Source organism: Alexandromys fortis, unplaced genomic scaffold, assembly GCF_014885135.2.
Source record: "Alexandromys fortis isolate MF-2015 unplaced genomic scaffold, M_Fortis_MF-2015_v1.1 scaffold_58, whole genome shotgun sequence".
Taxonomy (NCBI): Eukaryota; Metazoa; Chordata; class Mammalia; order Rodentia; family Cricetidae; genus Alexandromys; species Alexandromys fortis.
In genome coordinates, this window is record NW_026067940.1 from 2,935,392 (window position 1) to 2,962,944 (window position 27,553).

Genomic DNA, 27,553 nt, shown 5'->3' on the forward strand with positions numbered 1-27,553 from the left:
GCTGTCACACTCTTACAATCCAGCACTGTGACTTTAAAAGCTGGGGTGGGGCTCCCAGGAATGGATGACATTACTGGGGTGTGGCTGATGGGGGGGGAGCTGGTACTGCAATCTCACAGGGGCGTCCTCGCCCATTCCCTGGGGGCAGCCCACCTCGCCGAGACTTGCCAGGGCCGCCTGCTGCTCCCTTTCCCAGCACAGGTTGCTGAGACCAGAACGTCTCTCAGGCTTAATCAGCAGGATGGCGTCTTTGCTGGGTTTGGGCCAGGCGAGCATCTGCACTCCTCATCAGGTGTCTGAGATGACGTCCAGGTGTGTCACTTACTGAGAACAAGGGAGCTCCTGTTGCCTTTCCCTCTTAAGCCCAGCCTGCCCTGGGGAGTGTTTGGTTCGGCTTTCCCTCCAAAGCGCCATCTGCTGCCCTCCTTCCCTGGGAGAAGGCAGAATGTGGCCACTGCCCGAGGCAGTGGAGGCCTCTTTACATTTTGTGTATAATTGTCTGGTTCACCTCCAAACGGCAAGGAAACTCCTAGCTCCTCTCACCTCTGCCTTGCTGTTGTTTGTGTCTCTCCCGACTCCCACAGAGCAGCTCACTGTGTGTGTGGCAGGGTGGTTTGACCCATTTGGGGGCAGAAAATTGTGCCTGCTTGGCATGGCGAAGGGAGAGTACCTGCCACCACCAAGGTTAACAGCCTGTGGCTTCTGGGTTTTAGATACCACTTCCAGCTGGTAGCTTTACACCAATTCTTTCAGGGAACTGGAACAACGGGTCCCTCCTTAGTCTGTGTGGCCAGATCCAGTGTAGAGGGGAATTGCTGGTCGCCAAACAGCCTCCCCTGCAGACACACAGTTTGCAACCGTTTCTCTTCTCTCACCTTCTCTACCCCATCCCGTGCTTAGGGTTGAGTGGGCAGTCTCTGGGCTGGACTTGGCCCTCGCTCATCCCAGCAAAGGTGAGTCCCAAGTCAGCACCTGTATAGAGAGGTTTTATCAGGCTCAGTGTTGATCCTGTAGTCTGAGAACAAGTTCCAGCAGGCCAAACCTGCCAGCTTTTGGGTCTGGGAAAGTCTTCTGTGGAGAGTTCAGTACCACAGCTGATTCTCACCAAGTCTCTGGCTTTGCAGGCTCCTCCCAGAGAAGTAAATTCCCACTTGGCTTACAAGACCCTTAGGAACACCTTGTTGGTGGGGCATGTTCCCCTTTGGATGAGATTCTGCGCCACTTCTTTCCCAGCCCGCCTGACAGCGCAGCCTAGAGGTCTCCCTGTGCCCCAGCCTGTGGCCCTGTGCTGTCTCTGTTGCACAGTGGCTTCCTAGCAGCTGACATTCCCAAACGTGCACAGTGCTGAGGCAGGGCTGGCTGTGTCAGAAGCCCCTGCTGTTGGGGATGACCCGAAGGGACAAGGCAAGGACTTGACACAAAGGCTCCTTCCCCAGTGACAACTGAAAGACCCCCTTCTCCCTGGCTTGCAGACCCCATCCTAGACTTTGCGCATGTGGCCGGATCAGTGGTATAGAACGTCTTCCTTTCAGACATTTCCACAATAAGAAGTAAATTTGGGCTCTGGAGAGATGGCTCAGCAGTTAAAGCACTGGTTTCTCTTCTAGAGGACCTGGGTTCAATCCTCAGCAACCATATGGTGGCTCTCAACCATCTGTAACCGGAGTTCCAAGGAATCTGACACCCTCTTCTGGTACCTTCTCGGGCACTAGACATTCACGTGATGTGTAGACATACATGCAGACAGAATACTCATGTACACAAAATAAACTATCTTTTAATTTTTAAAAAAAAGTACATTTTTCATTGCAATTCAGAATCAACTCGCTGTAGCGCAAAACAGGTTATGTCTCTACTGTGTTACACTCTGTATTGTATGTGTATTTTCCAATACATTTCTTTATTCAATACTTTTAATAAGGGTGGACATAGCTGCTAATATGATCTCATATTCCATAGTGGATCACAACCTGCCCTTGGAAAAAATAATATAGCAAGTAGACAATGTTCACGGTTCCTTTCTCTGCAAGTATCTCCAGATCCTCTGAACACTGTAACTAGGGTGGGAAAGGCCGTCTTTGTGGACAGCTAGATCCAGGATCCCAGTTAAGCACTTGGCTAAACAACTCACACCTTTCCTGTCTAGATCTACAATGGGACCCTCAAGCGGGAGTCTGACAACAGGCGCTTCAGCTCCTACAGCCAGATGGAGAACTGGAGCCGGAACTATCCCCGCGGAAGCTGTGCCACCACAGGCGCCGGCAGCGACATCTGCTTCATGCAAAAAATCAAGGCGAGCCGCAGTGAGCCCGACCTCTACTGTGACCCGAGGGGCACTCTGCGCAAGGGCACGCTGGGCGGCAAGGGCCACAAGACCACCCAGAACCGCTACAGCTTTTACAGCACCTGCAGCGGTCAGAAGGCCGTCAAGAAGTGTCCCGTGCGACCTCCCTCCTGCACCTCCAAGCAGGACCCGGTGTATGTGCCGCCTATCTCCTGCAACAAGGACCTGTCCTTTGGCCACTCAAGGGCCAGTTCCAAGTGAGTGCTGCGGGGCTGTGGTGGGGCCAGTGGGAGGCAGTCTGCTAGCCGGCCCACTCTGCCAGGGGCTCCCAGGGAAGTAGGGAGAGGCTCCACCTGTGTTCTGATTTCAGCGTTGGCCACCTTGAGAAATCTCTGGGCTCATGGGCCACTGACTAGGGAGTCCTCAGAGTGAAAAGGCTCCAGAACCCAGCCATTGCTTACACAGGTCTTAAGGATCCACAGCTGTGAACAGAGGAAGGGCAAAGGAGAGATTAACAGGCCGAGGGCTGCCACGCCATGTCTCTGTGATCAGCAACATCAGCAGCACCCGGGAATGTGTTAGAAATACTTGTTCTCAGGGCTGGAGAGGTGGCTTAGCAGTCAAGAGCACTGGCTGCTCTTCCAAAGGACCCAAGTTTGATTCCCAGCACCCACATGTGGCTTACAACCATCTGTGACTCCAGTTCCAGAAGAGCCAACACCCTTTTCTGCCCTCCAGTTAGGCATTCATGCAAGCAGGATACCCATTTACATATAAAATAACATTTAAAAATAAATATTCGTTCCTGGGCCCCACACAGTCCTACAGACACCTGGAGATCCTTGCAATATATGTTCCAGCAAGTCTTCTATGGAATAGCCTCTCTCTCTCTCTCTCTCTCTCTTTCTCTCTCTCTCTCTCTCTCTCTCTCTCACACACACACACACACATACACACACACACTCTGAAGCAGACCTGATGAGCTGTCCTATAGAGACATAAGCAGAGGGCATTTTGGGCCTACAGTAACACTGAACCTGCCTTTAAGGCTCAGAACACCATGAACCTTCATGAACCTTCCCACTATCCCTTATCTCCTCATGACAGTTACTCATTTGTCAAATATTTAGGGAGCACCTACTCCATGCCAGCTCTGCAGTGATCCCAGGAGGCACAGCCATGGTGACACAGTCTTAGTGACCGAGGAACTTTGCCTTCTTCCTGTTTAGCCCCTTTCCAGGCAGACTGTAGGGAAGACTAAACAAAGCTGGCAGATGGCGGCACTTGTCCAAGGCCACACAGCTGGTTCTGTGTGCTGTACTCTTTCCTCCCAGTCCCACACTGTTCTGAACGAAATTGGGATCCGTTTCAAGTGGACCTCTCCTGTTTGAAATATGTAAGGGGTATTTAGGATAACTTGTGAGAGGACTCAGAAATGCTTCTCTTCTGGAGACTAATCATGGCACCCTCTGACCCCAACTGGAGGTCTAGGGTTGAGTGACAAGCCATGTAGAAGGGACAGTTGACTGATAAAGGTGAGGTGAGGCCTTCTCAATAGAAGGCAGGTGTTCAACTAGCCCAGAGCCGGAGAACTCTGCCCTTCGGATGATGGATTTCAGAAATGAAGTTGGATTGCCTTAGCTATAACTGTGGTTATTTATTGAGCATACCATGGGAGCTGAAGGAGTTTCCAGACGAGGATTCCCTTCCTTGGAAAGGCTTCTTGGAAGGGAGACTCCAGCAGGCCTAGGCTAGGCCTTCGTGCCTGGAACCGCGGATGTCTTGCTACAACCGACGGACTCTTGCCAGAGGCAAGGGAACGTGCCAGAGGTTGCAGTGGAGCCAAACATTCAGTTGAAACAGTGAACTAATAGCCATTTGCTGTGGTTCAACCTAAGGCATGCCCTTCAGTGTCTAAGCAGTTTGAAATTGAACCTGCTGTATGGAGAAGCTGCAGGTAGCTTCTGAGCTGGAGAACCATCTAGTGGACAGGATTTCAGGACCTAGCTAAAGGCTGTAATGTGCTGTGTAGAGCTGCCTCTAGACACTAGCCCCACAAAAGTGACCCTAACCCAGATGAGTATGGTGACGGTGAGTGTGTGTGTGTGTGTGTGTGTGTGTGTGTGTGTGTGTGTAAGAAGCTAACTGGACTTGGGAGGACGGGGCAGAAGAAGAGAGGGAAAAGACAAGCCATTCACTTTCACTTTCCCGAGATGAGGCACAAACACATTGGCAGGATAGACGGAAAGCTTCATCTCAGGAAACAGGGCTAAGTTTGCGCACAGTGTAAAGGTGACTGTCCTGCTTTGGCCTTAACCCACAACAGGGGCCTCATTCCAGAAGAGGGGAACCCAGACCACAGCTTTTTTCCTTCCTCATAGGGAGGAAGAGGCTGTGGCGGTTGGGTGTATAAGAAAGAATATGGAGCCTGCTCGCCAGGGCTCCAAGCTCACCCTATAATGCACTGCACCCCATTCTTCCAGAATCTGCAGTGAGGACATTGAGTGCAGTGGGCTGACCATCCCCAAGGCTGTGCAGTACCTGAGCTCCCAGGATGAGAAGTACCAGGCCATCGGGGCCTATTACATCCAGCATACCTGCTTCCAGGATGAATCTGCCAAGCAACAGGTAACAGGCCATACACGTTTCTCAGTGCCAGGTCCTGAGTGTGTCAGTCTGGCCCCGGATTTGGAGATGAGTAGTTGGTTCCTTTCCAAGGCACCCAGATACCAGGAGGAGGAGTATTCCCTGCAAGATCAGAGCTGCATCCTAACCTGCAGAGTAATGCCCTCCTGAGTGGACCTTAGACAGTTGCCTTTCCCCCACTGGTCATTGCTATGTGAACCTTTCCTAGGGAGATACAGATAAACGGCTATTCACCCAAGACAATGCACTAACAACAGACCAGAGTAGTGATCCCACCAGGACACAACCTGGCATGTCAATGAATTTATTGGGTTTATTTAGAAAGCATGGGTAATGAGACACTTGCAAGCACATAAGTGACCCCAAAGCAAGTCTCATCCCAGCACAGATGGAGTGTCCCCTACTCTTCATCTAATCTTTCATATTCTATATACTCTATCACCTCCAAGACCTGAGACCACGGGACCTTATACAGCTTGGGTAGGATTACATATCTCTGGGAGGGAAACATGGGGGGAGTGGCTTGAATCTCAGGTGAAGATCTAATGATTCTCTCTCTCCTCTCCTTCTGGTAACAGGCCCAATCTTTTTACTCAGTGTGTGTGTGTGTGTGTGTGTTTGTGTGTGCATGTGTGTGTGTGCGTGCCCATGCATGTGTGTCTATGCAGTGATCAGAGGACAACTCAGGGTTCAGTTCTCTCCTACTGGGTGAGTCTTAGAGACTGAGCTCAGATCTTCAGGATTTGCGGCACACACTCAGCTCTCAGCAAACACCATCTTGAGGATCTCTGAGAAGCCATTGCAGCTGCTGTGATGAAGATAATAATGGCTGCTACACTAGGAGGCTTGTGTTCTACAACAGCCTTGGAAGGGGCCCACGGCTCAATTTGATAGCCATGAGTTCCACAGAAATCCCCCTCCTCAGATTCCACTCAAGTATAAGACTCTCTCCCTCCCAGCTCTTTCCCTCAGTGAAAACAGGGTTCATTAACACCTCCCACGCTTGGCTGTTGGCCGGCTAGGAAAACACCTACACCACACAGTATACAGCTCTATGTGCCACAAATGGCTTCCTAGAAGCCCGGGGTAGCTTTCATCAAAATTTCGACCATAGGAGACCTTCTGTGATACCTTCAGCGTGTTTTGCCTTGGGATTCTGAAGTATGGTGGTACAGCTTCTCAGCTGGTCTTTAGCATGCTCCAGAGGAGGAACACAAGGCTCCAGACAGAGGAGAGACTTGCTAAGGGCCCTGAGTAGGATATGAGGATCTAGCTCTGAATTCAGGTCTTTGGCTTTCTTGTCTGGGCCAGTTGCCGTTAACTCATTATTGCTTATGTGTTGTGGTGGACTTGTGTGCTTCTGAACCGACTTTTTTTTTTTTTTGTCCTGAGAAATAGCTACTTTGAGTAGAGAATAACTGTCTCAGCCTCCTTTCCTTTGAACAAGCAATGTGGGCAACTTTCTTGGCAGGTCTTTCAGCTGCAGGGCATCTGCAAGTTGGTGGACCTCCTCCGCAGCCCCAATCAGAACGTCCAGCAGGCTGCTGCTGGGGCCCTGCGCAACCTGGTGTTCAGGAGCGCCAACAACAAGCTGGAGACCAGGAGGCAGAATGGGATCCGTGAGGCTGTCAACCTCCTGAGGAGAAGTGGGAGCACGGAGATCCAGAAACAGCTGACCGGTAGGCTGTTGCAGTAGGAAGCCAGGGAGGGGACTGGGCAAGGTGGCAGGGTGTGTCTCTGACCAGTCCCTTTTAGGCTAGGCCAAGACACAGCTGTGTAGGTTTCGCTGAGCTACAGTTCAGGAGCGCAGTGGCACTGGCTCTAGCTGGGACAGTGGTATCCTGATGATGGCCTGAGATGGAGGGCATCTTCGAGACTGGGGTGCAAGGGAAGGAACCGTATGTAGTAGGCACAGAAACGTGTGGGATGGGAGGGGAGCACAGCCTAGGGCAGGGGTTAGTGGATCTGGAAGGATGCCCTTACCCTGAATTCATGACACACATGGAACATTCAAGGTGGGGAACAGGACAGCAAAGTCACCATGAAGACCTTGAGTTGGACTGGAAAGAAGAGAACGTTCAGATTAACAATTGATAAGAGCTTCTAGACTGACCTCCATGGTTGATACGTCTCATATATTGTTTCAGATGGAAAACAAAGACTTTAAAACGGTTCTAAGTTCCGAAATATATGGTTAAAACCACTGATCAACCAGCTGTATTTTAGGAATCTTTCCTGCTCTGAGATAGTCTCAGACCCCAAAGAACCTGCAGTTTACAAGGACACTGAGACTAGGATCAGAGAGAGTTAGACAATGGTCTGATGGGCCAAGCCTACCTGGAAGGGAGCCATTGGCTAGAGCCCACGCTAGGGGCGGCACCTTTAGGTCCTTAGGTTTGCGGAGCCTGCCGTGTTGTACTTATCATGTCTGTGTCCAGGGCTACTCTGGAACCTGTCCTCCACTGACGAGCTGAAGGAGGAGCTGGTGGCCGATGCCCTCCCTGTTCTGACTGACCGAGTCATCATTCCATTCTCCGGCTGGTGTGATGGCAACAGCAACATGTCCCGGGACGTGGTGGACCCCGAGGTCTTCTTCAACGCCACGGGCTGCTTGAGGTATGAGAAGACGGCACACAGGTCTTTCTGCTCAGGCCCTTCCACAGTCAGTCTCCTCTTCAGCTGACATTCAGCCAGAGTAGAGAACATAATGCTCATCTTGGCTCTGCTTTTTGTGGCCTGGCTCCAGGACAAAGGGCCAGGTATTTCCAATGTCTCTGAGTCTGGCTATGCCATGCAACCTCCTGGGAGGATCTAGAGGACATCATTGGAAATCTAAGAGTAAAAAACAAACAAACAAACAAACAAACAAAAACCCTGCATTTGAATATCCAAACTCATTCAACTAAATCATTCCCTTCACCCTCAAGGGGGGTGGTGATATTTCTTGTACTATCTTGAAGAGCATTCTTTTACGCAAAAGTCTGCTGACTGGCTGCTTTATGAGTCACCTCCCGCCCAAGTGCTGAAACCATTTGCCATGTTCATTGGCATGGAGATGGTACTGCCTTGCCCAAAGTTGTTTGAGTTCCACGGCAGGGTGTAGCAAAGCCCTGGTGGGATCTGGATGTGCTGCCGGTGGGTGCTGGCATGGAGTGAGTTCCCTTCTAGGATCTCATTTTGCTATAATGGAGCTTGTCCCTCAGAACCTCACAAAGAACTGCCAGAATAGGGGTGAAGTTGATACATGCTTCTGTGTCTCAGCTTGCTCTTCTCGCAGCCAGCCAGCCTCCAGCCACAGCTTCCAAAGGGCAAAGAGGCTGGGTAGATGAAAAGCCAGTGCAATTAAGGACTTTATGGGGCCACATGGCTCCTGGGTGTGACAATATACACACACGCATCCTATACATGCACCATACACACTGCCTAGGGCAGGAGGACCCATGGGGCTTGGGAATGAGCACAACCTTTGGAAGAGGTAGTTACATCTGAATCCCAGGTTAGCCTCCCACCTGCACTCCTGCTAGTTCTGGTCCAGCACCCCCTCAGCTTTGCCTTACTCAGGCAAAGACAGCATGCTGGCATTTCCAATGCCTGTCCCTCAAGTGACCACTAGAGGGTAGGAGCAGGGCTATCACATGTAGTGGAGCCAAGGAGAGCCTTGTGTCAAGGGACTAAATGACAGAAACAATGAAAACTGAGTTCAGAGGAGACTCCTGTCAGCCAGGAGCAGGCAGATAAGGTTAAATCATTTCTTTTCCTTCTCTCCTTTTCCCTCATTTTTCTCTCTCCCTTCCTCTTCTTCCTTCTTCTTCCTGCCACAACTTCCAAATTCTGCCCTGTGCTTTCTGCTGTTCTTCCCCATGTGTCCCCGCGACACTTTGCCCCTCCTGCCCTGCCTCCTCATCACTCCACCTGCATCCTCCTCCTCCTCCCTGGTCCTCTCCTGCAGGAACCTGAGCTCTGCTGATGCTGGCCGCCAGACCATGCGGAACTACTCTGGGCTCATTGACTCCCTCATGGCTTATGTCCAGAACTGTGTGGCTGCCAGCCGCTGCGATGACAAGGTGAGGGTGCAGGCCCCTGGTGACACCCCTATCTCCAGCCCCAACGTCTCTGCCCATAACTGCAAAGCCCAGGAACACATGTTTGTTAGGAACTCTCCTGGTCCTGACATTTCTCTCTTCGAGAACCCACGAGTCAGGGTTATACTTTCTGGATGCTTCTGTAATCTATCTCAGTGACAGGAGCAGAGGCGGGAACAATGGAGGGGACATCTAGAGCAGTGGTGCTCCCTGCTTGAGCTCGGGGGCCATGCTGTTAATGTGGTGTTGAGCCCATGAACGTGTTCCCAGGGACCCCGTGTCCTTTCCAAGATGTAACCCCTTCCAGTAGCTCCAGAAAAGCCACTGGCAAGCCCCCCTCCTGCCTTCTCTAGACTTCTGGATGCAGCAGCATGCACAAATTGAAAGGACAGGTCCTGGAGAAAAGATAAACTGGGGGCTAAGGTACCCCCACAATAGCCAGACGGTGACTCAGGGCACTGAGGTCTAGTGAGGTCTAGTCCCCACACCCAGGTCACCAGGAAGGTCAGTGAAGGGAAAGTGCTATCTCTTGCTTCCTTCACTGGAAGGGGTAACAAGGCCTCTGAGAACAACCTTATCATTAAGCTGCAGGACAAAGTGCCTTTATCCCCCTTTCTCCTGATCTGTGTATATCTCCTATGCCTGAACAACCCTAACCAATAGAAGTCAGATTCACCCTGACCCCAACAGGGACCAGGCCCTGTCTAGAGGGTAAATCTGCCACCCCAAGCCCTTAGCCTGGAGGCTCACCAAAAGACAATGCACCTGTGCACTGGGACCTCTGTGAAATCCTGAGTCCCAGGTCTCATTGTTGCTATGCACCAAGACGTTTGATGTTGGGGACTGAGGAGTGACCATGGGAAGAAGGGACAAGAAAGACAGCAGTGACTAGATGCTTTTGAAACTAGAAGGAATTAGGACTGCTTCTGAAGGAAGTTGCTTTAGGACGGAGATGCTTTTTGCCTTCTGGCCCACACGTGGTCTGTAGCCATGGAAATGGTCACCCTGCCTGCTGTGTGTACTATGTGCAAGGCCCCATGGTTGGTATTCTTCCTGTGCCATCATCCCCCAGTAGCCACAGACATTGTTCCAAATCCCCATTCACACCCAAAGCCACAGTCTCAAGCCCTCCTATAAAATGAGTGGTATCTAAATGTAACCTATACACACTCCTTTGTATACTTTAAATCATCCATATATTATTTATGAACCCTAATAAAATATAAATGTCAAATGAATAGTTATTAAAGTGCCAAGAAAGAAATCTGTACTCAGGAATCCCTTAGATTTTTCAAAATAATTTCAATTTGTGTTTGGCTCGTACTGTGGGTGTAGAACTGGGGACCTAGTGCATAATCTCCCCCACTGGACAAGTGAGGTGAGAACAGCCCATTTTACATCTGAGGACACTGAGGCCCACAAAGATGAGTTATTATACACGTTCAAACAGCCAGGAAGTGGCAGAGGAGGAACTGTGGCTAGTCCCCAGGGTGTGCCTGAGAGATCCTTCCAGACTGACAGTGGAGCAGCTCACTATGAGTACTCGGGGTGGGTGGCAGCCCCAGCAGTCTGTGAGGACTGGACAGGACTCAGGTACTCTCTGCTTGCCCCTAGTCCGTGGAGAACTGCATGTGTATCCTACATAACCTCTCCTACCGCCTGGACGCCGAGGTGCCCACCCGCTATCGCCAACTGGAGTACAACGCTCGCAACACCTACACTGAGAAGTCCTCCACCGGCTGCTTCAGCAACAGGGGAGACAAGATGATGGTGAGCCGTGACCACTGCACAGCCAGGGCCCATCCCCCAGCACCTACCAGGTCTACCTCTCCCATTCTGCAGGCCTCCATTCCTCTTATTATGTAATGGGGAAATCATCCTTGTCTTCCTCTGACTGCCGAGCACTTAGGAAACAATGGAACTCTTTCCATCTTAGGCAAGGGTTCCCACTACCTCCTAAATCTCTTAAGAAAGATGCTGTAGCCGACAGTCAGGACATAGAAGCTGGGCTCCAGACCAGCCTGGAGATCCCAAAGTAACTAAAATTCTCAGCATCTTGTTGCCAAACCTATGTGGAGGCTCAGGGATGCAGCTACCCTGGAGCACCCTTCCTGTGATGCTGCCCGGAAACCGTCTAGAGAACCCCTCATTTTGTGGGGTTTCTGGAATGCTCAGAAGAAAGGGTGCAGGGAGCAGTCTTCTCCCATCCTTCTCCACAGAACCCACAACCTGAAACTGGGGGAGAGGCACACTGCTGGGGTGTGTTACCTCACCAGACCCCTCACTAACCTGTTGTCCGTCTTCAGAACAATAACTACGACTGCCCCCTTCCCGAGGAGGAGAGCAACCCCAAGGGCAGCAGCTGGCTGTACCACTCAGATGCCATCCGCACCTACCTGAACCTCATGGGCAAGAGCAAGAAGGATGCAACCCTGGAGGCCTGTGCTGGGGCCCTGCAGAACCTGACAGCCAGCAAGGGGCTGGTGAGGACGCTCACTCTCCTATTATTCCCTGTTCTTTCCACCAGTCTGTCCTTTCCCTGCCTGAGTCTCTCAAACACATCTGGCTCCATGTAAGCTTCGAGCTGCAGATGTGAGCATGTTGGGCCTTGGGCTGGTTACCAGAGCAGTGATGGGGCAGACACACCTCTGCCCTCCGAGAACTCCTGGGTAATGCCACACGATAATCTCTTGTCCTGTGGTGCTGACTACTTGGGCTCCATATACAGTAGGAGACAGGGATGAGGAGTGTGTTTAGCAAGAGAAATCCTTGTCTGATGAACTGGTAGACAGAGTTTGAGACATGGGCAGATTTGGAGAAAGCTGTGACAGAATCAGCTTTGGGGCTTAAGGTCATGATGGCATAGGGTAAAGCCATAGGATATTGATGGATGGCCAGCTTTTGTTCTCCAGATGCACTTGGGACAAAAGAGACTTGGGAAACAGTAGACATGGGCATCCTGAGGGTCAAGATAACTTCTCTGGTTCTTAGAGGAGGAAGCTGGGCTTCTCAAGGACACCAAACTGGCCTGGATTAGGTTCATACTAGGATGTTGGTTTGCAACCCAGATAAGCTGGATTACTTGCAAGGGATCCCAGTTCTATCTCCATGGTGACCCAGACCCCTTCTGAGCCAGCTTGGTGTCGGGAAAGCCCTCAGTTAGTGTGGATTGGATTCTGTAGAGGTTGGGGAGTTTGAAAGGAAGTGGGCTTTCCGTAATTGTCACATGCCCTTGGCGGCGTGGTCTCGTGCACACAGATACATGAAAGAACGAGGTGTCTGAGACACAGGAGTGAGACAGTGAGCAAGGATGGGACACTGCCAGTCTAGACACCAATCCTGGGTCACCATGAGTGAGAGAAATGACACTTCCCTGCCTACCCACCAGAGCTTCAGATTGACTAGGCACCAGGACCAGTCAGGGGCAGGTGGAGCCTGGCTGTTCCGTAGTCACTCATAGGAGCAATTCTGTCTCCTCCCAACTTTAAGATGAAAGAGAAAATGCTCAGGTTTTCTTGTTTGGGGATAGTGCCCAAAGGCCACAGGCCAGCTCCTCCCTGGGTCTTCTCTTGTAGATGTCTAGTGGTATGAGCCAGTTGATTGGGCTAAAGGAAAAGGGCTTGCCACAAATCGCCCGCCTCCTGCAATCTGGCAATTCAGATGTGGTGCGGTCCGGGGCCTCTCTGCTGAGCAACATGTCCCGCCACCCTGTGCTGCACAGAATGATGGGTAAGATGCCTGTCCCCTGGTCCTTCCTCATAGGACACACAGGTGCCTGTGTTTTCTAGAGCCTTCTCGAAGGTCATTCTCAAACTGTTCCATAGTATGTGTATTCTGAGGAGAGTTTGGCCCAAGAGAGGTGTGGGGGGAGGAGGGAATTGTCACTTGATGGGTGAGTTGCCAGAAATCCTTGGGTCCTACGGGTCCTTGAGGAGCCACCTTGCTTGCCGCCTGGAAGAGGACGATGGCTACTGAGGCCCCCAAAAGAATCTCTCCGCTATTCAATGGCAATCCTGACCCCATTTCTCAACTCCCTTTTCTCTAGGAAACCAGGTGTTTCCGGAGGTAACCAGACTCCTCACCAGCCACACTGGCAACACCAGCAACTCTGAAGACATCTTGTCCTCGGCTTGCTACACCGTGAGGAACCTGATGACCTCGCAGCCGCAGCTGGCCAAGCAGTACTTCTCCAGCAGCATGATCAACAATGTCTTCAACCTGTGTCGCAACAGGTGGGCAGAGAGGGGGCGCACGTCCCCTCCCCACGCTGTAGCACCCGGGGAGGCAGGGGACGGGATGAGGAAGAAGTTCTAGAAGCTGAGTGCTGAGGGGATATCGCTCAGACTCCAGGCCCTAGAAATGCATAGAGGGGATAGAGCAGCACACTTCTTAGCTGGGGGACGTGTGGGACGCCGGGCTGTCCAGGGTTCAGCAGGAGACATAGGATAGTAGGACCGATTTTATGAGAACTTTTTTTCTGCTTCCCAGGGCTCCCTCTTCATTCAGGGCTAGGGAACTAACCTCTAGGGTGCCTCCAGATGGGCCGGGGATGAGATGTACCACTGTATTATGGCTCAAGCTCACTACCCCCATTAGGGTTCTTCTTTCATGCACTCGGGGGTACCCCCACATCTCTGGACCCTAAAGAGAGAACTGGCAAGGGAAGGGGTGTTTCTATGTCATAGGTATTCTCACCTCACAAACCCACTTTCCACCTGCACAGTGCCTCACCCAAGGCTGCAGAGGCTGCCCGGCTACTCCTGTCTGACATGTGGGCCAGCAAGGAGCTGCAAAGTGTCCTCAGGCAGGTAAGAGCATCTACCAGGGGCCCTCCTTCCTAGGCCCCTCCCACATCTGCCCTGTACTGGGAAGGGAGGGAAAGATTCGTGCACTCCCTAAAGGTGAGGCTGACTCAGGGGGTGAGTCAGAGCAGATGTGGGTAGCCGTGGAGTGTGAGCGGGGGCTCTGACCAGAAGATCTGCCGTGCAGCTGGGGGGTGGAGGAGATGGGAGAGAAGCCCAGCGTAAGAACACTTAGAGCAGTGGTTCTCAAAGTGTGGGTTGTGACCCCTTTGGGAGTTCAAACGACCCTTTCACAGGGGTCACCTAAGGTCACCCTACTTAGCAGATATTTACATTATGATTCATAGCAGCAGCAGCAAAATTATAGTTATGAAGTAGCAATGGAAATAAATTTACTGTTGGGGGTCACCACACCATGAGGAAATGTCTCAAAGGGTTGCCGCATGAGGAAAGTTGAGAACTGCTGGCAGTTGAGATCAAGGCAGCAAGGATGGACAAAGGGCACACCAGCCATTCGGGAACATAGCATGTCCTAGAGAGGTTCAGGGTTCAGCAACAGGACCCCTTTAGTTTCAGCTCAAGGGTTTGTACTTGTGCCTTTGGCACTGGAGAGCCGCTAGGCCTGTCCTTACTGTCTGAGACCTAGCAATGCCAGCTGCGGTGGCACACAGCTGTAATCCTCGCTCTTGGGAGGTAATGAGGGATTCAGGAATTCAAAGCCATCATTGGTGCCTTAGGGTTTCTGCTACTGTGATGAAATACCATGTCCAAAAAACAAATTGGAGGGGAATCTCGCACAGGGCAGGAACCTGGAGGCAGAAGCTGATGCAGAGGCCATGGAGGGATGCTGCTTACTGGCTTGCTTCCCATGACTTGCTCAGCCTGCTTTCTTTTAAAACCCAGAACCACCAGCCCAGGAATGGCCACACCATAATGGGCTGGGCCCTCCCCCATTGATCACTAATTTAAAAAATGTCTTACAGCTGGATCTTATGCAGGCATTTTCTCAATTAATGTTCCCTCCCTTCAGGTAACTCCAGCTTGTATCAAGTTGGCGTACAACTAACCAGGACCCTTGGCTATGTAGACAGCACTATGTCAGACCCTTTCTCAAATAAAGAACTCTAATTCCTTGCTTGATTTCTGCAAACTCATTAGAAAACTCAAATGTGCAATAGGAATGCCAAATGCAGTTCACTAACACACTGATGTTCGTGGTGTTACGAACATCACAATCAGGCCCCTTGTAGCCCAGGCCTGTGAACATCGTGGTCAGAGCACACTGGCGTGTTTCAGAGTCTAGATAAACCAAGAAAAGTGGCTCCCAACCAGGCATCAAGTTCCACACTGTTGTCCCACGATGATCATGTGTTTGTTTCTTCTCTTGCAGCAAGGTTTCGATAGGAACACGTTGGGAACCATAGCTGGGGCCAACAGCCTCAGAAACTTCACCTCCCGGTTCTAAGAAGAGACTGTCCAAGCAAGTTCACCTTGCAGGTGAGAATCAGACCGCCCAACCACATTAGGGACATGTAATGTTTTACTAACACTGGAAGGGCCAGAGGTCTGTGTGGGACTACTGATTATAACGGTGTAGGTCACCCAGTGCACAGCCCGGGTGGAGCCACTCACAGGTGGGTTATGTAATAATGGAGTCACACAGTGTCATTTTGGCTTAGGTCAGCTATAACTTACTTTCCATCCTTTAAAAAAATTTTCTATTTTTTTATGTGTATGAATATCTTGCCTACATGTATGTCTGTGCACCATATGTGTGCCAGGTATCCAAGGTATACATCCTCTGGAACTGGAGTTACGAACAGCTGTGAACCACAGGGGTGCTGGGAATCAAACCCTAGGCTTGTGAAAGAGCACTGTGCCATCCCTCAAGCCCGTCCATCCTTCTTAAAGCCCATTCTCATTCTGCACACGCTTGGTGTGAACAAGCTTTGTTTCCAGTTGATGGTTCTAGAGACCAGACACTCAAATCCAATACTCTGTCAAGGCTTTGCAAGCTGAACATTCTCTGGAATCAACTGGAATGCTTGCTACTCACATTCTGGCCTTCCATCTTGTCAATTCTGACTCGATAGCCTGTAAGTAGCCCTTAAGAGGGGTGCAGAAAATGTAATTTTAGATGAGTATCTGAAGGGATTCTCATACAGATAAAACAAGAACCACAGCTACATTGAAGCAGACACCTTTGGGAAGATGTGAGGGAGAAGCTGGGTATTACATGGGTCCGACCATCTGGTGTGGCAATGTCTCACTACATGAAACCCTGCACGTCGTGGTTTTGGGGGATTTAATCTAGGGCCTCACATATTTCAGGCAAATACTCTACTACTGGCTTCTAACCGCAACTCTTATGTTTTATATTTTACATATTTTATCTTGAGATAGAGTCTTCCTAACTCTCCCAGGCTAGCCTTGGACTTGCTCTGTAGCCAAGGCTGACCTTAAACATGTGATCCTGCTGTCTTAACCAAAAACTTAGTACTGCAGGCATACACTACCAAGGCCCACCTTTCAGTATACCATAACTTGATAGTTTCTCTTTCTAGGAAGACACAACCCAGCTCGGAAGACCTCAGGCCTTAAGGATGGGTTACCTGCTTCATCCGGTGCAGTATTTGGAGACGTTCAGATGCAACCAAGAGCAACCTGAAAACTGTGGATGATGGAAATAATTTCTGATTCTTTTTTTTTTTCCTTAGGGGAATTGGGAGGCAAGAGGGTTTGGGAGGTTGGGTGGGGGGACTTTCTTGAGTTAAAGGGGCTTATATCTGATGTCAATACTTTCTTCTCTGAGAAACAGTATATATATAATGTGTATAATGTAAGTATGTACGTGCATGTGTGTGTGTGTGCATGTGTATGTGTGTGCGTGTGAATGCCTAACAACATAACCAACAACTGCAACAGGCTAGGTCTGCTGATTCTTTGCAGTTCACGGACAGCACAGAGGACTCTCCATGTCTCCCCCATAGACAGGAGCCATGTGTGGTTTTGGCTAGCTGGAAATTCAGTGTGTCCAGACAGGGGCCCTTGCCAGTCAAACCACAGAGAGTTCAGCAGCCTTTCTCTGCCACTGCCCAGATGGCAGAAGAAGGGACAGTGGCCAAGACTGAGGCTAATGTTCCTTAAAAGGCAGAGGGGAGCTCCAGAAGATGCAGGATGGTGTCACGTGCTTAGCTAGCGACTAGGAGTAGAGAGACAGGCTCACCATTCTTTGGGGTTCTGCACCCACATGAAAGCTTTAGCCAGCAGAGCCCCCGATTTCAGAAAAGCTACAGGCAGCTATTTGGGGAGAAAGAAAGCAAGAAAGTGCCTGAAGTCAAAGAGTTCTGGAATGGCTGCTTGTTCTCATCTCCCCGAGGGATGGACCGGAGCAGGTACCTGCCCGCTCAGGCTTCTCACAGAGCAAGGGAGGAGAAAGGGAAATTATCTGCCATGTGCCTCAGACCCAGTCTGCTGAGGGTCAGGTGAGAGAGTGCTTGGGGGTCCCAGAGGCTGAAGGGAGGGGATTTGCTCGGATGGACCAGGAAAAGGCAATGTCCTATTTTACATCAATCAGCTCACTTCCCAGCCATCACTGGTCCTTCTTTCTCCCTAAACCTTAGTTGTCCTGTCTGCACACTGGCCCTGTGAAGGCAGTCAGCCCCAGGACCCCAGACTTTGCACTGCAGTAGCAAAAGAGCACCTGAGAACCCCATAAGTGGGCCTGTCTGTGTCAGGGTCCCTAGGACAGATGGCGGGATGGGGCAGAGCTGAGCCCCAGGGCCTCTCATGTCTAGGCTAGCACCTCTCAGCTGGTGTGGTTAACACTGGGTAGACAAGAATGATCAGGGTCACACTTCTCTCAGGGAGGACATAGAGTACTCCTTGGCCCACCCCTTTCCTTACCCCAGCAGCAAGACTTTAAAAATCTCTTGTGACTCAGGATGGCCTAGTAAAAGATCTGTCCATTAAAGATGGAGGTCAGATACACGAGGACATTGTCCCTGAGAGGCGTCCTAAACCATCTCACCCAGTGTGCTCTGGCACCAAGTCTGCTGTACCCTTCCCAGTTTGACTTGTGTTGGAATCTGCCTCTTGCCTCGCCTCTCCTCCAATACCAATGTGGGGATGCCGCCCCACGCCACTGTCCTTGAATCTCCCTTGCCAGTCATTGGGATACAAAACAATTCATTTCCTAGAGCATGCCGTGGACACACTGCTCCATGCCAGGAAGTGTTCTACAGGAGCACTTAGAGTGCAATGGTGTATGTAACCTTCCAGGCTCCAGTCCCAGTAAGAAAGGATGCCCAGGTCCCGGGCTTTAGGGACTGTCCCCTTTCTAAGTAAGCTGGAGAGAAGCGTGCAGAACATCCAAGTCGTCAGAAGGAACTGTTACGGACCCCGAACAACATCCTCACTTCCTGCATCCCAGGGCCTTAGCTTTCCTTTCCCTAGGAGGAAGGCTTGGGAGGCCCACCCTTTGCTTTGGGGATGAAGCGGGTGCCCAGATACCCAGGGGCCAGGCCTGATAATGGCAACTTCCTCCATGATCTAAAGCTGGTCAGGTGAACTGGGCCCAACTCATGCCTGTCACTCAGGAAGGGTAAAATTAAGGGGACTTATGGATATATTTCTAGAAGAAGCAGGGAATAAGGGGCTGGCTGGACTTTATGTATCCCAGACCTATCTTAGTGTTTTATATCAACCTGGCCTCCTATTCCCATGCCTAAAACAAGTTACAGTTGAGGATCAAAGAGAAAGGTCTTCCTTGATTTTTGGATCTCCTATGAGAGATTCAACTGTTGGCCACCAGCAGCCTGCCCAGTGGGAGATGGACCAGCCACCCAGATCCCACGCCTCTCCCAAGGACCCAAGAGGCCAAGGATGGCCTGTGTGTGTCTACTCAGCCCTGACTGGGACTCTGGGCTTGCAGGGTCTGGGAGTCTCCCTCCAGTCCTTACTCTCCTTGCTCTATCTTATATGAGAATCTTGTGTTTGCCAGGCCCAGTTTCCTTGTATGATACACCATGTATTTGCTTTGTTGAAATATAGAAAATCAATAAATTGATAGTGTTTCTTTGAACATGTGTCAAGCTTTGTATTATTTGGGTGACTATTAAGGGATGAAGGGCCTTATCTCCAATGCCTCCTCTTATTGACTACACATCAAGCAAGCTATGAAAATGTCACCAAAGGGCATTCATAGATACCTGCTCCCCTGTAACCTGTGTGAGAGGAGAGCCAGGATGTTGGGATTGCAGTCCTAATTTGCAGATAGGTGTGTTGTAATAGGGGCAGCGGGCCACTTCCTGCCACCCAGCTAGGTTTACCCGAAATAATTACACACAAACTGTATTCTTTTAAACACTGCCTGGCCCATTAGTTCCAGCCTCTTATTGGCTAGCTCTTACATATTGATCTAACCCATTTTTAATAATCTGTGTAGCCCACGAGGTGGCTTACCAGGGAAGATCTTAACCTGCGTCTGTCTGGAGTGGGAGAATCATGGCGACTCTCTGATTCAGCTTCTTTCTCCCAGCATTCTGTTCTGTTTTCTCGGCCTACCTAAGGGTTGGCCTATCAAATGGGCCTAGGCAGTTTCTTTATTAATAAGAAATCATTCCCACATCATTGGTGGGGTTTTAGGAGGGAAAAAAATCCAATTGATGCTATCCTGGTTACAAGTGGGAAAGTCATTCTGAGCACAACCCCATCCATCCAGGCAGTGGTCTGTAGGGAAGAAAACTACAAGAGGGGAGACTTAGAGGTCCATGTTTCCAGAATGTCTACGCTGCATAGGTTCCATGTCAGCTGCTGGAGAGTCATCACACAAAGGATATGGAGGACCCCAGGCATGGTATGGGCTGAGGGTCATCATCATCTGTGAGAACCAGGGGTGCCTGGGTTGAGAAGGGGAGATGCTAAGGAAATCCATGCAGGGAGCTCTTCCCATCCCAGAGGAATGATGGCTAAGAAGGCCTCCATTATAGCATCCTGGGATATCACGGTGTTTGGTAATGGACAGGGAAAGGCGCTGAGCAGCACTCAGGACGGACTGTGGCTCTCCGTGACCTATATGAGATGTGCTAGACTAGGGCTTTGGGAAACGCTTTGGGACCTACAAGCTTATACTGACTGCAAAAAGCGGGTAAAGGCAGGCGGTGGTGGCGCACGCCTTTAATCCCAGCACTCAGGAGGCAGAGGCAGGCGGATCTCTGGGAATTTGAGGCCAGCCTGGTCTACAAAAGCTAGTTCTGGGACAGGCACCAAAGCTACAGAGAAACCCTGTCTCAAAAAAACAAAACAAAACAAAAAAAAAAAGGCGGGTCAAATCTACAGAGGAAAAAAAAATACAAAATCAGTAAGTGTTGTCTTCATGCTTTCATTAAAATACAACTTGGAGATCAAAATCCCACTATTTAAAACATACACAGCTCTGACCCTCTTCAGAGTAACAGCACCCAGACCAAGAAGTGGTAAAGAACCAAGTCCTTAAGCCTTCCTCATGCCCCTCCTCTTTCTGTCCACCCCCGAGGAGAACCTGGCACTACCCTGACTTCTAACACTATATTTTAATTTTGTCATTTTGAGCTTTATAGAAAGGCTGCCAATGCTAAACCCTGTTTTTTTGCTCTAGCTTTAGCTCAACAACATGTGGGCAAGATCCATCCGTTCCTGTTGTGTGCCTGGTTGTTGCTGTCCCACTGCAACTATGCTGCAACGCAAAATGCCACATGGCATTACCGTCTTTATGTCTGTACAATTTATAGATCCATTGTCCCACTTTCCCAGAACTCCTGTACATATGACGATTGGGAAATCGTAACTGTAGAAATTCAGTATCGTACCTGATGTGGGCACAGGAGTCCAGATGACTACAGCTGTGAAGTCCTGACTCAGCTGTCCTTGAGGGCCTGGGCTCTAGGATCAGATGGACAGGAACAAAGGGACACTAAGCTCATGGAATGTTTGAAAGGTGAGAAGGAAGAGATCTGGAGGCTGAGTCTCAGAGCCCATGTCCACACGTGTCCTCATGCCTGACTTCGAAGTCACTTCCTCTTGTTCCTTTTGCTACTTACCTGGTGTCCCGCACCCCCAGGAATCAGGGAACTAAAGCATCAGTCAAACCCGCCCCCCCACACACACACACACAAAGAAAAAAAAACAGTGCATTCTGCTGCCAGCGCAGCTGGAGAAGGGAAGAACAGATGTTGAGCAACCATCTTCTTTGAAGAGCCACACAATGACCCTTTCACTTTCAGACCCCTGAGGCATTGTTCTCTGGTTGGATCTGTACTTCTCTTTAGTAACCCAGGCAGAGTACAGGACGTCAAATTCCAATCAATAGAGGAGGGGAAACCCAGAGAAGGTAACCAGCTCAGAGTCACATGGGGAGTTTACAGAAATCCCAAGCCTGGCCCGGACCCAGGCCTCCTGAGTCCTGAGCATCAGAACACGATAGGGAAGACTGCGGAGGAGGCAGGCAGACTGCGCACTATCAGATCCCCAGTGAACCAGGGTTCACAGAGCCCTGAGACAGCGTAGGATTGCACATCCTATGAGGGCTGGTTGCTGTGCAGACATGCAGGAGAATGAGAGTTCTGATTCACAGACGGTCTGTCAGATGCCAGGAACTGCTGTGCGCATCATCCAGTCTAGAGCTGGCAGGTTTGGTTGGTTAGAACACGGAGCTAATGAGCCAAGGGCTTCAAGGCAAGAAATGTCTCCATGACCCCAGCGCATATTCCCCAACCTCGCTAGTCATCATGCAGACATCAGCCGGGGCAGCATATCACCGAGAGATAGGCTGGCCATCTTGAGGAAGCCTGTGAAAGCTGAGAAGCCTGCTACGGGGGCTCAGCAGAGAACCCCACATTTTAAGCTTCTAATATACTAGTGTCTCTTTTACTCAACCAGTAAGAAATTTCACAGTGGTGGGGCATTGGGGCACGAAGTTTAGTCGGTAGAGTCTTTGCCTAGCATGCACAAAACTCTTGGTTCAATCCTCAGCATTGCATAAAACTGGGTGTGATGATATATACCTGCAATCCCAGCACTGGGGAAACTGAGGCAGGAAGATTGTGAGTTCAAAAGCAGCCTGGTCTACAGGACTACAAAGTAAGACTCTGTCTCAAGAGAAAAGAAAGAAAGAAAGAAAGAAAGAAAGAAAGGAAGGAAGGAAGGAAGGAAGGAAGGAAGGAAGGAAGGAAGGAAGGAAGGAAGGAAGAAAGAAAGAAAGAAAGAAAGAAAGAAAGAAAGAAAGAAAGAAAGAAAGAAAGAAAGAAAGCTTATGGATTAGCAAACAAGTTTTAAGATTTGCTTCTGCTGGGCATGGTTGCTAGCACACATCTGTAATCTCTGCATTCCCACTACTTGGAAGATTGAGACTGAGGATCAGGAGTTAAAGATTATCCTTGACTATGAAGTGAGTTGGAGGCTAGCCTCGGCTACAATAAGCCTCTGAAACTCTGAAAACCATGTTTTCCTGGAGGACAGTAAAACTGCAGGCGACAGATGGAGACTTGGCCACCTCACCTGTGACAATAAGCAGGGTGAACACTGACATGGACAGACTGTTAGTATTCAGGCAGCTGCGCTGGCCTGACCTGGGGTATATGACCTCACCTGTCGCCACTAAGAGCACCTCCTGTGCACATTCACTATGTTCCCCTTTAAAAGGTCCTGCTCACCTTCCATCGCTCCCTCTTTATATCTGTCTCTGTCTCTCTCTTCTCTTCTTCCACTCCTTCCCCAGATTGTCACCAGTCTCCCCTCTCCCCGAACCCCTTTTCCCATTTACTTTCCCCCAATAAAAACCCCTTCCATGGAGCTCTGTCGCATGGTGACTTTCTCTCACGTGCTGCTTTTTCTAAATGAAAACACAGACACTACAAAGCTGGCCCAAATGTGCCCACGTCGCTCATTTGTGGTTCAGAGAGGCAGAAAGACTGAGTTCTTGGGAATTCCTATGATCCATGTGGCTTGTGTGTATGTAGAATCTGGTAATATTGTTTGAGAAGAGGGAGAGAGGGAGAGAGAGAATGTGGAGGGGAAAGAGGGAGGGAGAGGGGAGAGAAAGGATTTTTTTCATGCTGGCTGTTCCTCTTGTGTCCTGGGAACACATGACTGTCACCTGCCAGACTCTTCCAACTCTGTCTGTGACCTGGATATGGATCAGCTCCAAAGGAAAGACCTGGAAGCCAATGGTGAGCCTAGCATGCCACCTCCTCGGCTGGCAGCTGTGATAACAGCCCCACCCACCACATCCTGCCAAGGGTGTCCAGCTCTCTTCTTTGTTGGGGTTGGCTCAGTCCCAGGAACAATCAGAGCCAAGCAGAGTGAACCAAGCAAGACCAGTTCTCTCTCTCTCTCTCTCTCTCTCTCTCTCTCTCTCTCTCTCTCTCTCTGTGTGTGTGTGTGTGTGTGTGTGTGTGTGTGTGTGTGTTGAGAAGTGAGAACTAGACTCAGAAGTGGACCAGACACAGGCTATATGGGAAGGGTTTTCTTAATTTTAAAAGGGGCTGTGGAGAATTATCTTCTATTTTTGCCTAGAAAAGGTGTTTGGAGGACATGGACCTTTTCGCCGGACACTGCTTGAATTGAAGAAAGATGAGAAGTACATGCTTGGGACACAGGTGCTCATCCTTGTCTCAAACCCAGGCACTAAAATCCAGGCTTGGTATGAACTAATATGACAAACAGGAGTCTTCTTGTAACCCTAACATGTGTGTCCAAGAACAAACTGGTCCCAAGTGCCCTATGTTCTAAAGAGGCTTCAGGATATCTGGGTCAGACATTTCTAAACAAAACGCCCGAGGGATTTTAAGGCAGAGCCGATGAGAGGAGCAAGGGAGCCTGTGAAGTAGAAGAGCGGCCCACACTGGACACCTGGCCGGTGCCGGTGACAGGGAGCAGTGCGACTGAACCCCAAGGTAAAGCGGGAAAGCGAGGCACGGGGCAGCCAAGGGCGCCCCGAGATGGAGGGCTACCCCATCAGTGTAAAGTGAGCTGAGGAGCATGTAGAACAATGGAAAGCTGGCCCCTAGGCTTATGGTTCCTTAATTTTTACCTCCTCCTCCCTCTTGGGTAAAATACAGATACAGTGAAATGCAAGTGTTAAACATATCATCCCACGCAGCTTTCAGACTCACACACCTGTGCAACCCAGAGTCCCACGTCACCACCTCAGAAAATGCCTTTGCCCATGCTCCATCAGTTCCCCCCTCAGAAGCAGCACTGTCCCATAGTCCTCATGTTCCCTCCCTCTCTTCCTCCATCTTTTGCTGCTCCCTCCTTCCCCCACCTCCTTGGACAACCTGGCTAGATGTATGTAGCTGTCTTATTTACCAGTTTCTGGCTGTGCTCACTTTCTGTCTGCTCCTTAGTGCTTTTTTCTATGTACTTTAAATTTATATTGCCTTTTTCCTCTCTAGATTTTTGTTTTGTTTGGGTTTTGTGTGTGTGTATGTGTTTTTGGTTTTGTGTTTGTTTGTTTGCTTGCTTTAAGACAAAGTCTCTCACTCTGTAGACCAGGCTGGTCTTGAACTCACAGAGATCCACCTGCCTCTGCTTCCCAAGTGCTGGGATTAAAGGCATGAGCCACCACCACCCAGACTTTTCTAGATTTTTAAAGTAGAAACTTTGGTAATTGATTTCAGGCATTCCAAGCACTGTTTTAGCTGCAACTTTTAACTTTGATACACTGGTTACTTCTTTTGTGGGTTTTTTGTTCCTTTCTTACTTGTGGGTTATTGAGAAGAATGTTACTTGATTTTAAACATTTGGAAAAATGTACATACTTTTTAATTTATCCATTACAAACAAGAACATATTCCCTATTCTGTATAATTTCAATTTACCTAAGAATTTGAAGCAATCACTTTATTCCGTGTCCTGACATCTTTTCTCAGTGAATGAATAGTGAATTGTGCAGAGTTGTAACACATCTGCTATATATTCGTTGAGTGTGCACATTCATCTGCTTGCTGTGATTTCCCAGTGGCTGTCATCAAGCGTTCTTGTTTCTGATGGTTTTCTTTTTCTTTTTTTTTTGTATGAATATTTGGTTTCGTTATGACCTCTTCATATGTATACATTATGTACTTTGCTCATTTTCACCCCATTACTCCACTCTCTCTCTCTTGTCCCCTCCCACTAGTTCCCATCCTCTTCCCAATCTCCTGTGTGTGTGTGCGTGTGTGTGTACACATGTGTATTCTAGACTTTACATATGAGAAAACATACACTAATTGTCATTCTGATCTGGCTTATTTCCTTTAGCACAATGGCTAAAGTTTCATTGTGTTCCTGCAAATATATACGATTTCATTATGAGCAAACTGCCATTGTAGTACTATCAAGATGCCTCACTTGGTAAAGGTGCTAGCAGCACCCACATATTAAGCCAGACCTAACCAGGGACTCCTGCAACCCCAGTGGCTGTAGGGAACAGAGACAGAGGGTCTCCTGGAGCTTGCTAACTGCCACCTTGTCTTAAAAAAAGAAGGAGGGGCCATGCTGATTCCAGGGGTCTGGGCCACCACCTAGGGCTGTGTTGGTGTCCCAGGACCAGCCGATCTGGGTGGTCTTCACTGCCACCTGGGGCCATGATGACATCCAGACCCAAACTGCTGCCAAAGACTGTGTCTAGATCAATGGTCCCACTGCAGCCAGGGCCTGTGTGGAAGTCCATGAGCCATGTTGCCACTAGGGCCCATACAGAGGTCCAGGGTCTGGGCAGCAACTTGTGGCCTTGTTGGTGTCCAAGGGCCATGCTGCAGCTGCGGCCATCCAGAACTGGACGGCTTGTGCTGCCACCCGGGGCCATAGTGTCATCTAGGTCTGGGCTATGCCAAGGGCCATGTCTGGGTCCCTATAGAGGACAGGGTCTGGATTGACATCTGTGACTCCTGTTGCAACCAAGGATGCCCAGAGTCAGATCAGCCGCCTAAGTCCGCGTTGGAGTCTGGGGGTCAAACTGCAGCCGAGGCCGTACAGATATGAGTGGCCTGCGCTGCTACCCAATGCCATGGTAACATCCAGGCCAGAGCTACAGCTGAGGACCATGTCTGGGTCCATGATCATACCAAGACTGGGGTCTGTGTTGATGTTCAAGGCTCCTCTGACCATCGAAGGCCATGTGGACGCCCAAGGTCTGGGGCCATGTTGGTGTCTGAGGACCACGCTGCCACTGGGGCCATGCCAATTTGAGTGGCCTGCACTGCCACGTGGGAAAATGGTGACATCCAGACCCACCTGCTGCCAAGGTCCTACTAAGGCTGGAGTCTGTTGAAGTCTGAGCTCTGTGTTGCCACCAAAGGTCACATGGAAGCCTAGAGTTGGGGCCATAGGAACATAGGAACAAACCTGAGGCTTTGTTGGTGTCCAGGGCCCATGCCACTGCCAAATCTATCTGCATCTGAGTGGCCAGTGCTTCTACATGGAGCCAGGATGTCATCCAGGCCTAAGCTACTGCCCAGGGCCATGTCTGTGTCTATGGACCAGCTGTAACTGGGGTCTATGTTGATGACTGGCCTGTGTCACCTCAGAGGGGCCATAGGAGCCATCCATGATGATATTAGAGGGTCATGCTGAGCTGGCCCCGCACTCCACTGGGCCTGGGAAAGCTGGCCCTGCCTCTTGCTGGACACTGTAACAAGAGAGTTGGCCCACACCCTCACAGGACAGCTGGACTCTACTCGGGAGAGATGGCCCCACTCCTCACCACAGGTGAGGAAGAACTGACCCTGATGGCATGGGCACATGGGAGCTGGCGCCATCCCCTCACCTGAGGCTCGTGGTCCCAGTGTCCTGGACTTACCAGCTCAGCTACCACCCGGGCCCACAGTTGGGCCTTGGATTGGCCCACCCTAGCATCTTACCCCATCTAGAACCTGCTGGAGCTCGTGAAGGAACTGGTCCTATGGATCACCTGCAGGATCTTCATGATTCGAGGTGGCTGCGGGACATCCCAGAGGAGTTCCGATGAGGATCCAGTGGTGATGGAGTGCCAGAAACCAAAGGCTTTAACCAGACCAGTGACTCACTGCAATGAACATTGGCTAATAACGCTGATTGAACAAAGGTAAACTGTGTGACACACCTTGACTTCCAATGCCACCAGGACAGATGAAGAGGTGTTGGAGAGGTGGGAACCATGGAGACGTGAAGAGGTTTTTTGTTTTGTTTTTTTGGGGGGTGGGGTGGGGTATTCTTTTCTTGATATGTTTGCTTGCTTGCTTTGTTTGCTTGCTTGTTTTGTTTGTTTTGTTTTGTTTATTTTCTTTTGGTGGGGTGCTGCAGAGTGAGGGGAGACTGTGGGAGGACTGGGAGGTGAGCAGAGCATGACGTGGAATTCCCGAAGAATCAATAAAGAAATCAGATTAAAATTTTTAAAGGGTGAAAAGTGATAGAGCAGGATTCCTAATTGCCTCTTCTGGCCTCTGCTCATACACAGAGGTGAGTGTACCTACACACAGACACACACACACTCCCATATGCACTTGTCACATGCAACATGCACTCACATGTGTACTCACACACACATGCACATACAGACACGCACATGCACATATACACACACCGCATACAGACATACCGCAAACAGAAACACACACCATGTTCAGACACACCACATAAAGACACACACACACACCACGTACAGACACGTACACCACATACAGAAACACTACATGCATATATACATACCACATACAGACACACACCATGTACAGACACAC

The 27,553-nt window shown here is 50.0% G+C and overlaps 1 protein-coding gene across 1 annotated transcript in view; it reads left to right on the forward strand.

The window, feature by feature from the left end:
- Positions 1 to 16,505, forward strand: part of Pkp1 (plakophilin 1) — a 42,846-nt gene extending 26,341 nt beyond the window's left edge. The window contains exons 3-14 of the mRNA XM_050147741.1: positions 2,147 to 2,541; positions 4,768 to 4,912; positions 6,402 to 6,609; positions 7,369 to 7,546; positions 8,880 to 8,994; positions 10,627 to 10,782; positions 11,319 to 11,495; positions 12,588 to 12,741; positions 13,058 to 13,244; positions 13,736 to 13,820; positions 15,205 to 15,311; positions 16,379 to 16,505. Of these exons, the coding sequence (XP_050003698.1) occupies positions 2,147 to 2,541; positions 4,768 to 4,912; positions 6,402 to 6,609; positions 7,369 to 7,546; positions 8,880 to 8,994; positions 10,627 to 10,782; positions 11,319 to 11,495; positions 12,588 to 12,741; positions 13,058 to 13,244; positions 13,736 to 13,820; positions 15,205 to 15,279 (1,875 nt within the window). The 3' untranslated portion in view covers positions 15,280 to 15,311; positions 16,379 to 16,505. The remainder of the gene's footprint in view (positions 1 to 2,146; positions 2,542 to 4,767; positions 4,913 to 6,401; positions 6,610 to 7,368; positions 7,547 to 8,879; positions 8,995 to 10,626; positions 10,783 to 11,318; positions 11,496 to 12,587; positions 12,742 to 13,057; positions 13,245 to 13,735; positions 13,821 to 15,204; positions 15,312 to 16,378) is intronic.
- Positions 16,506 to 27,553: the final 11,048 nt, after the last annotated feature.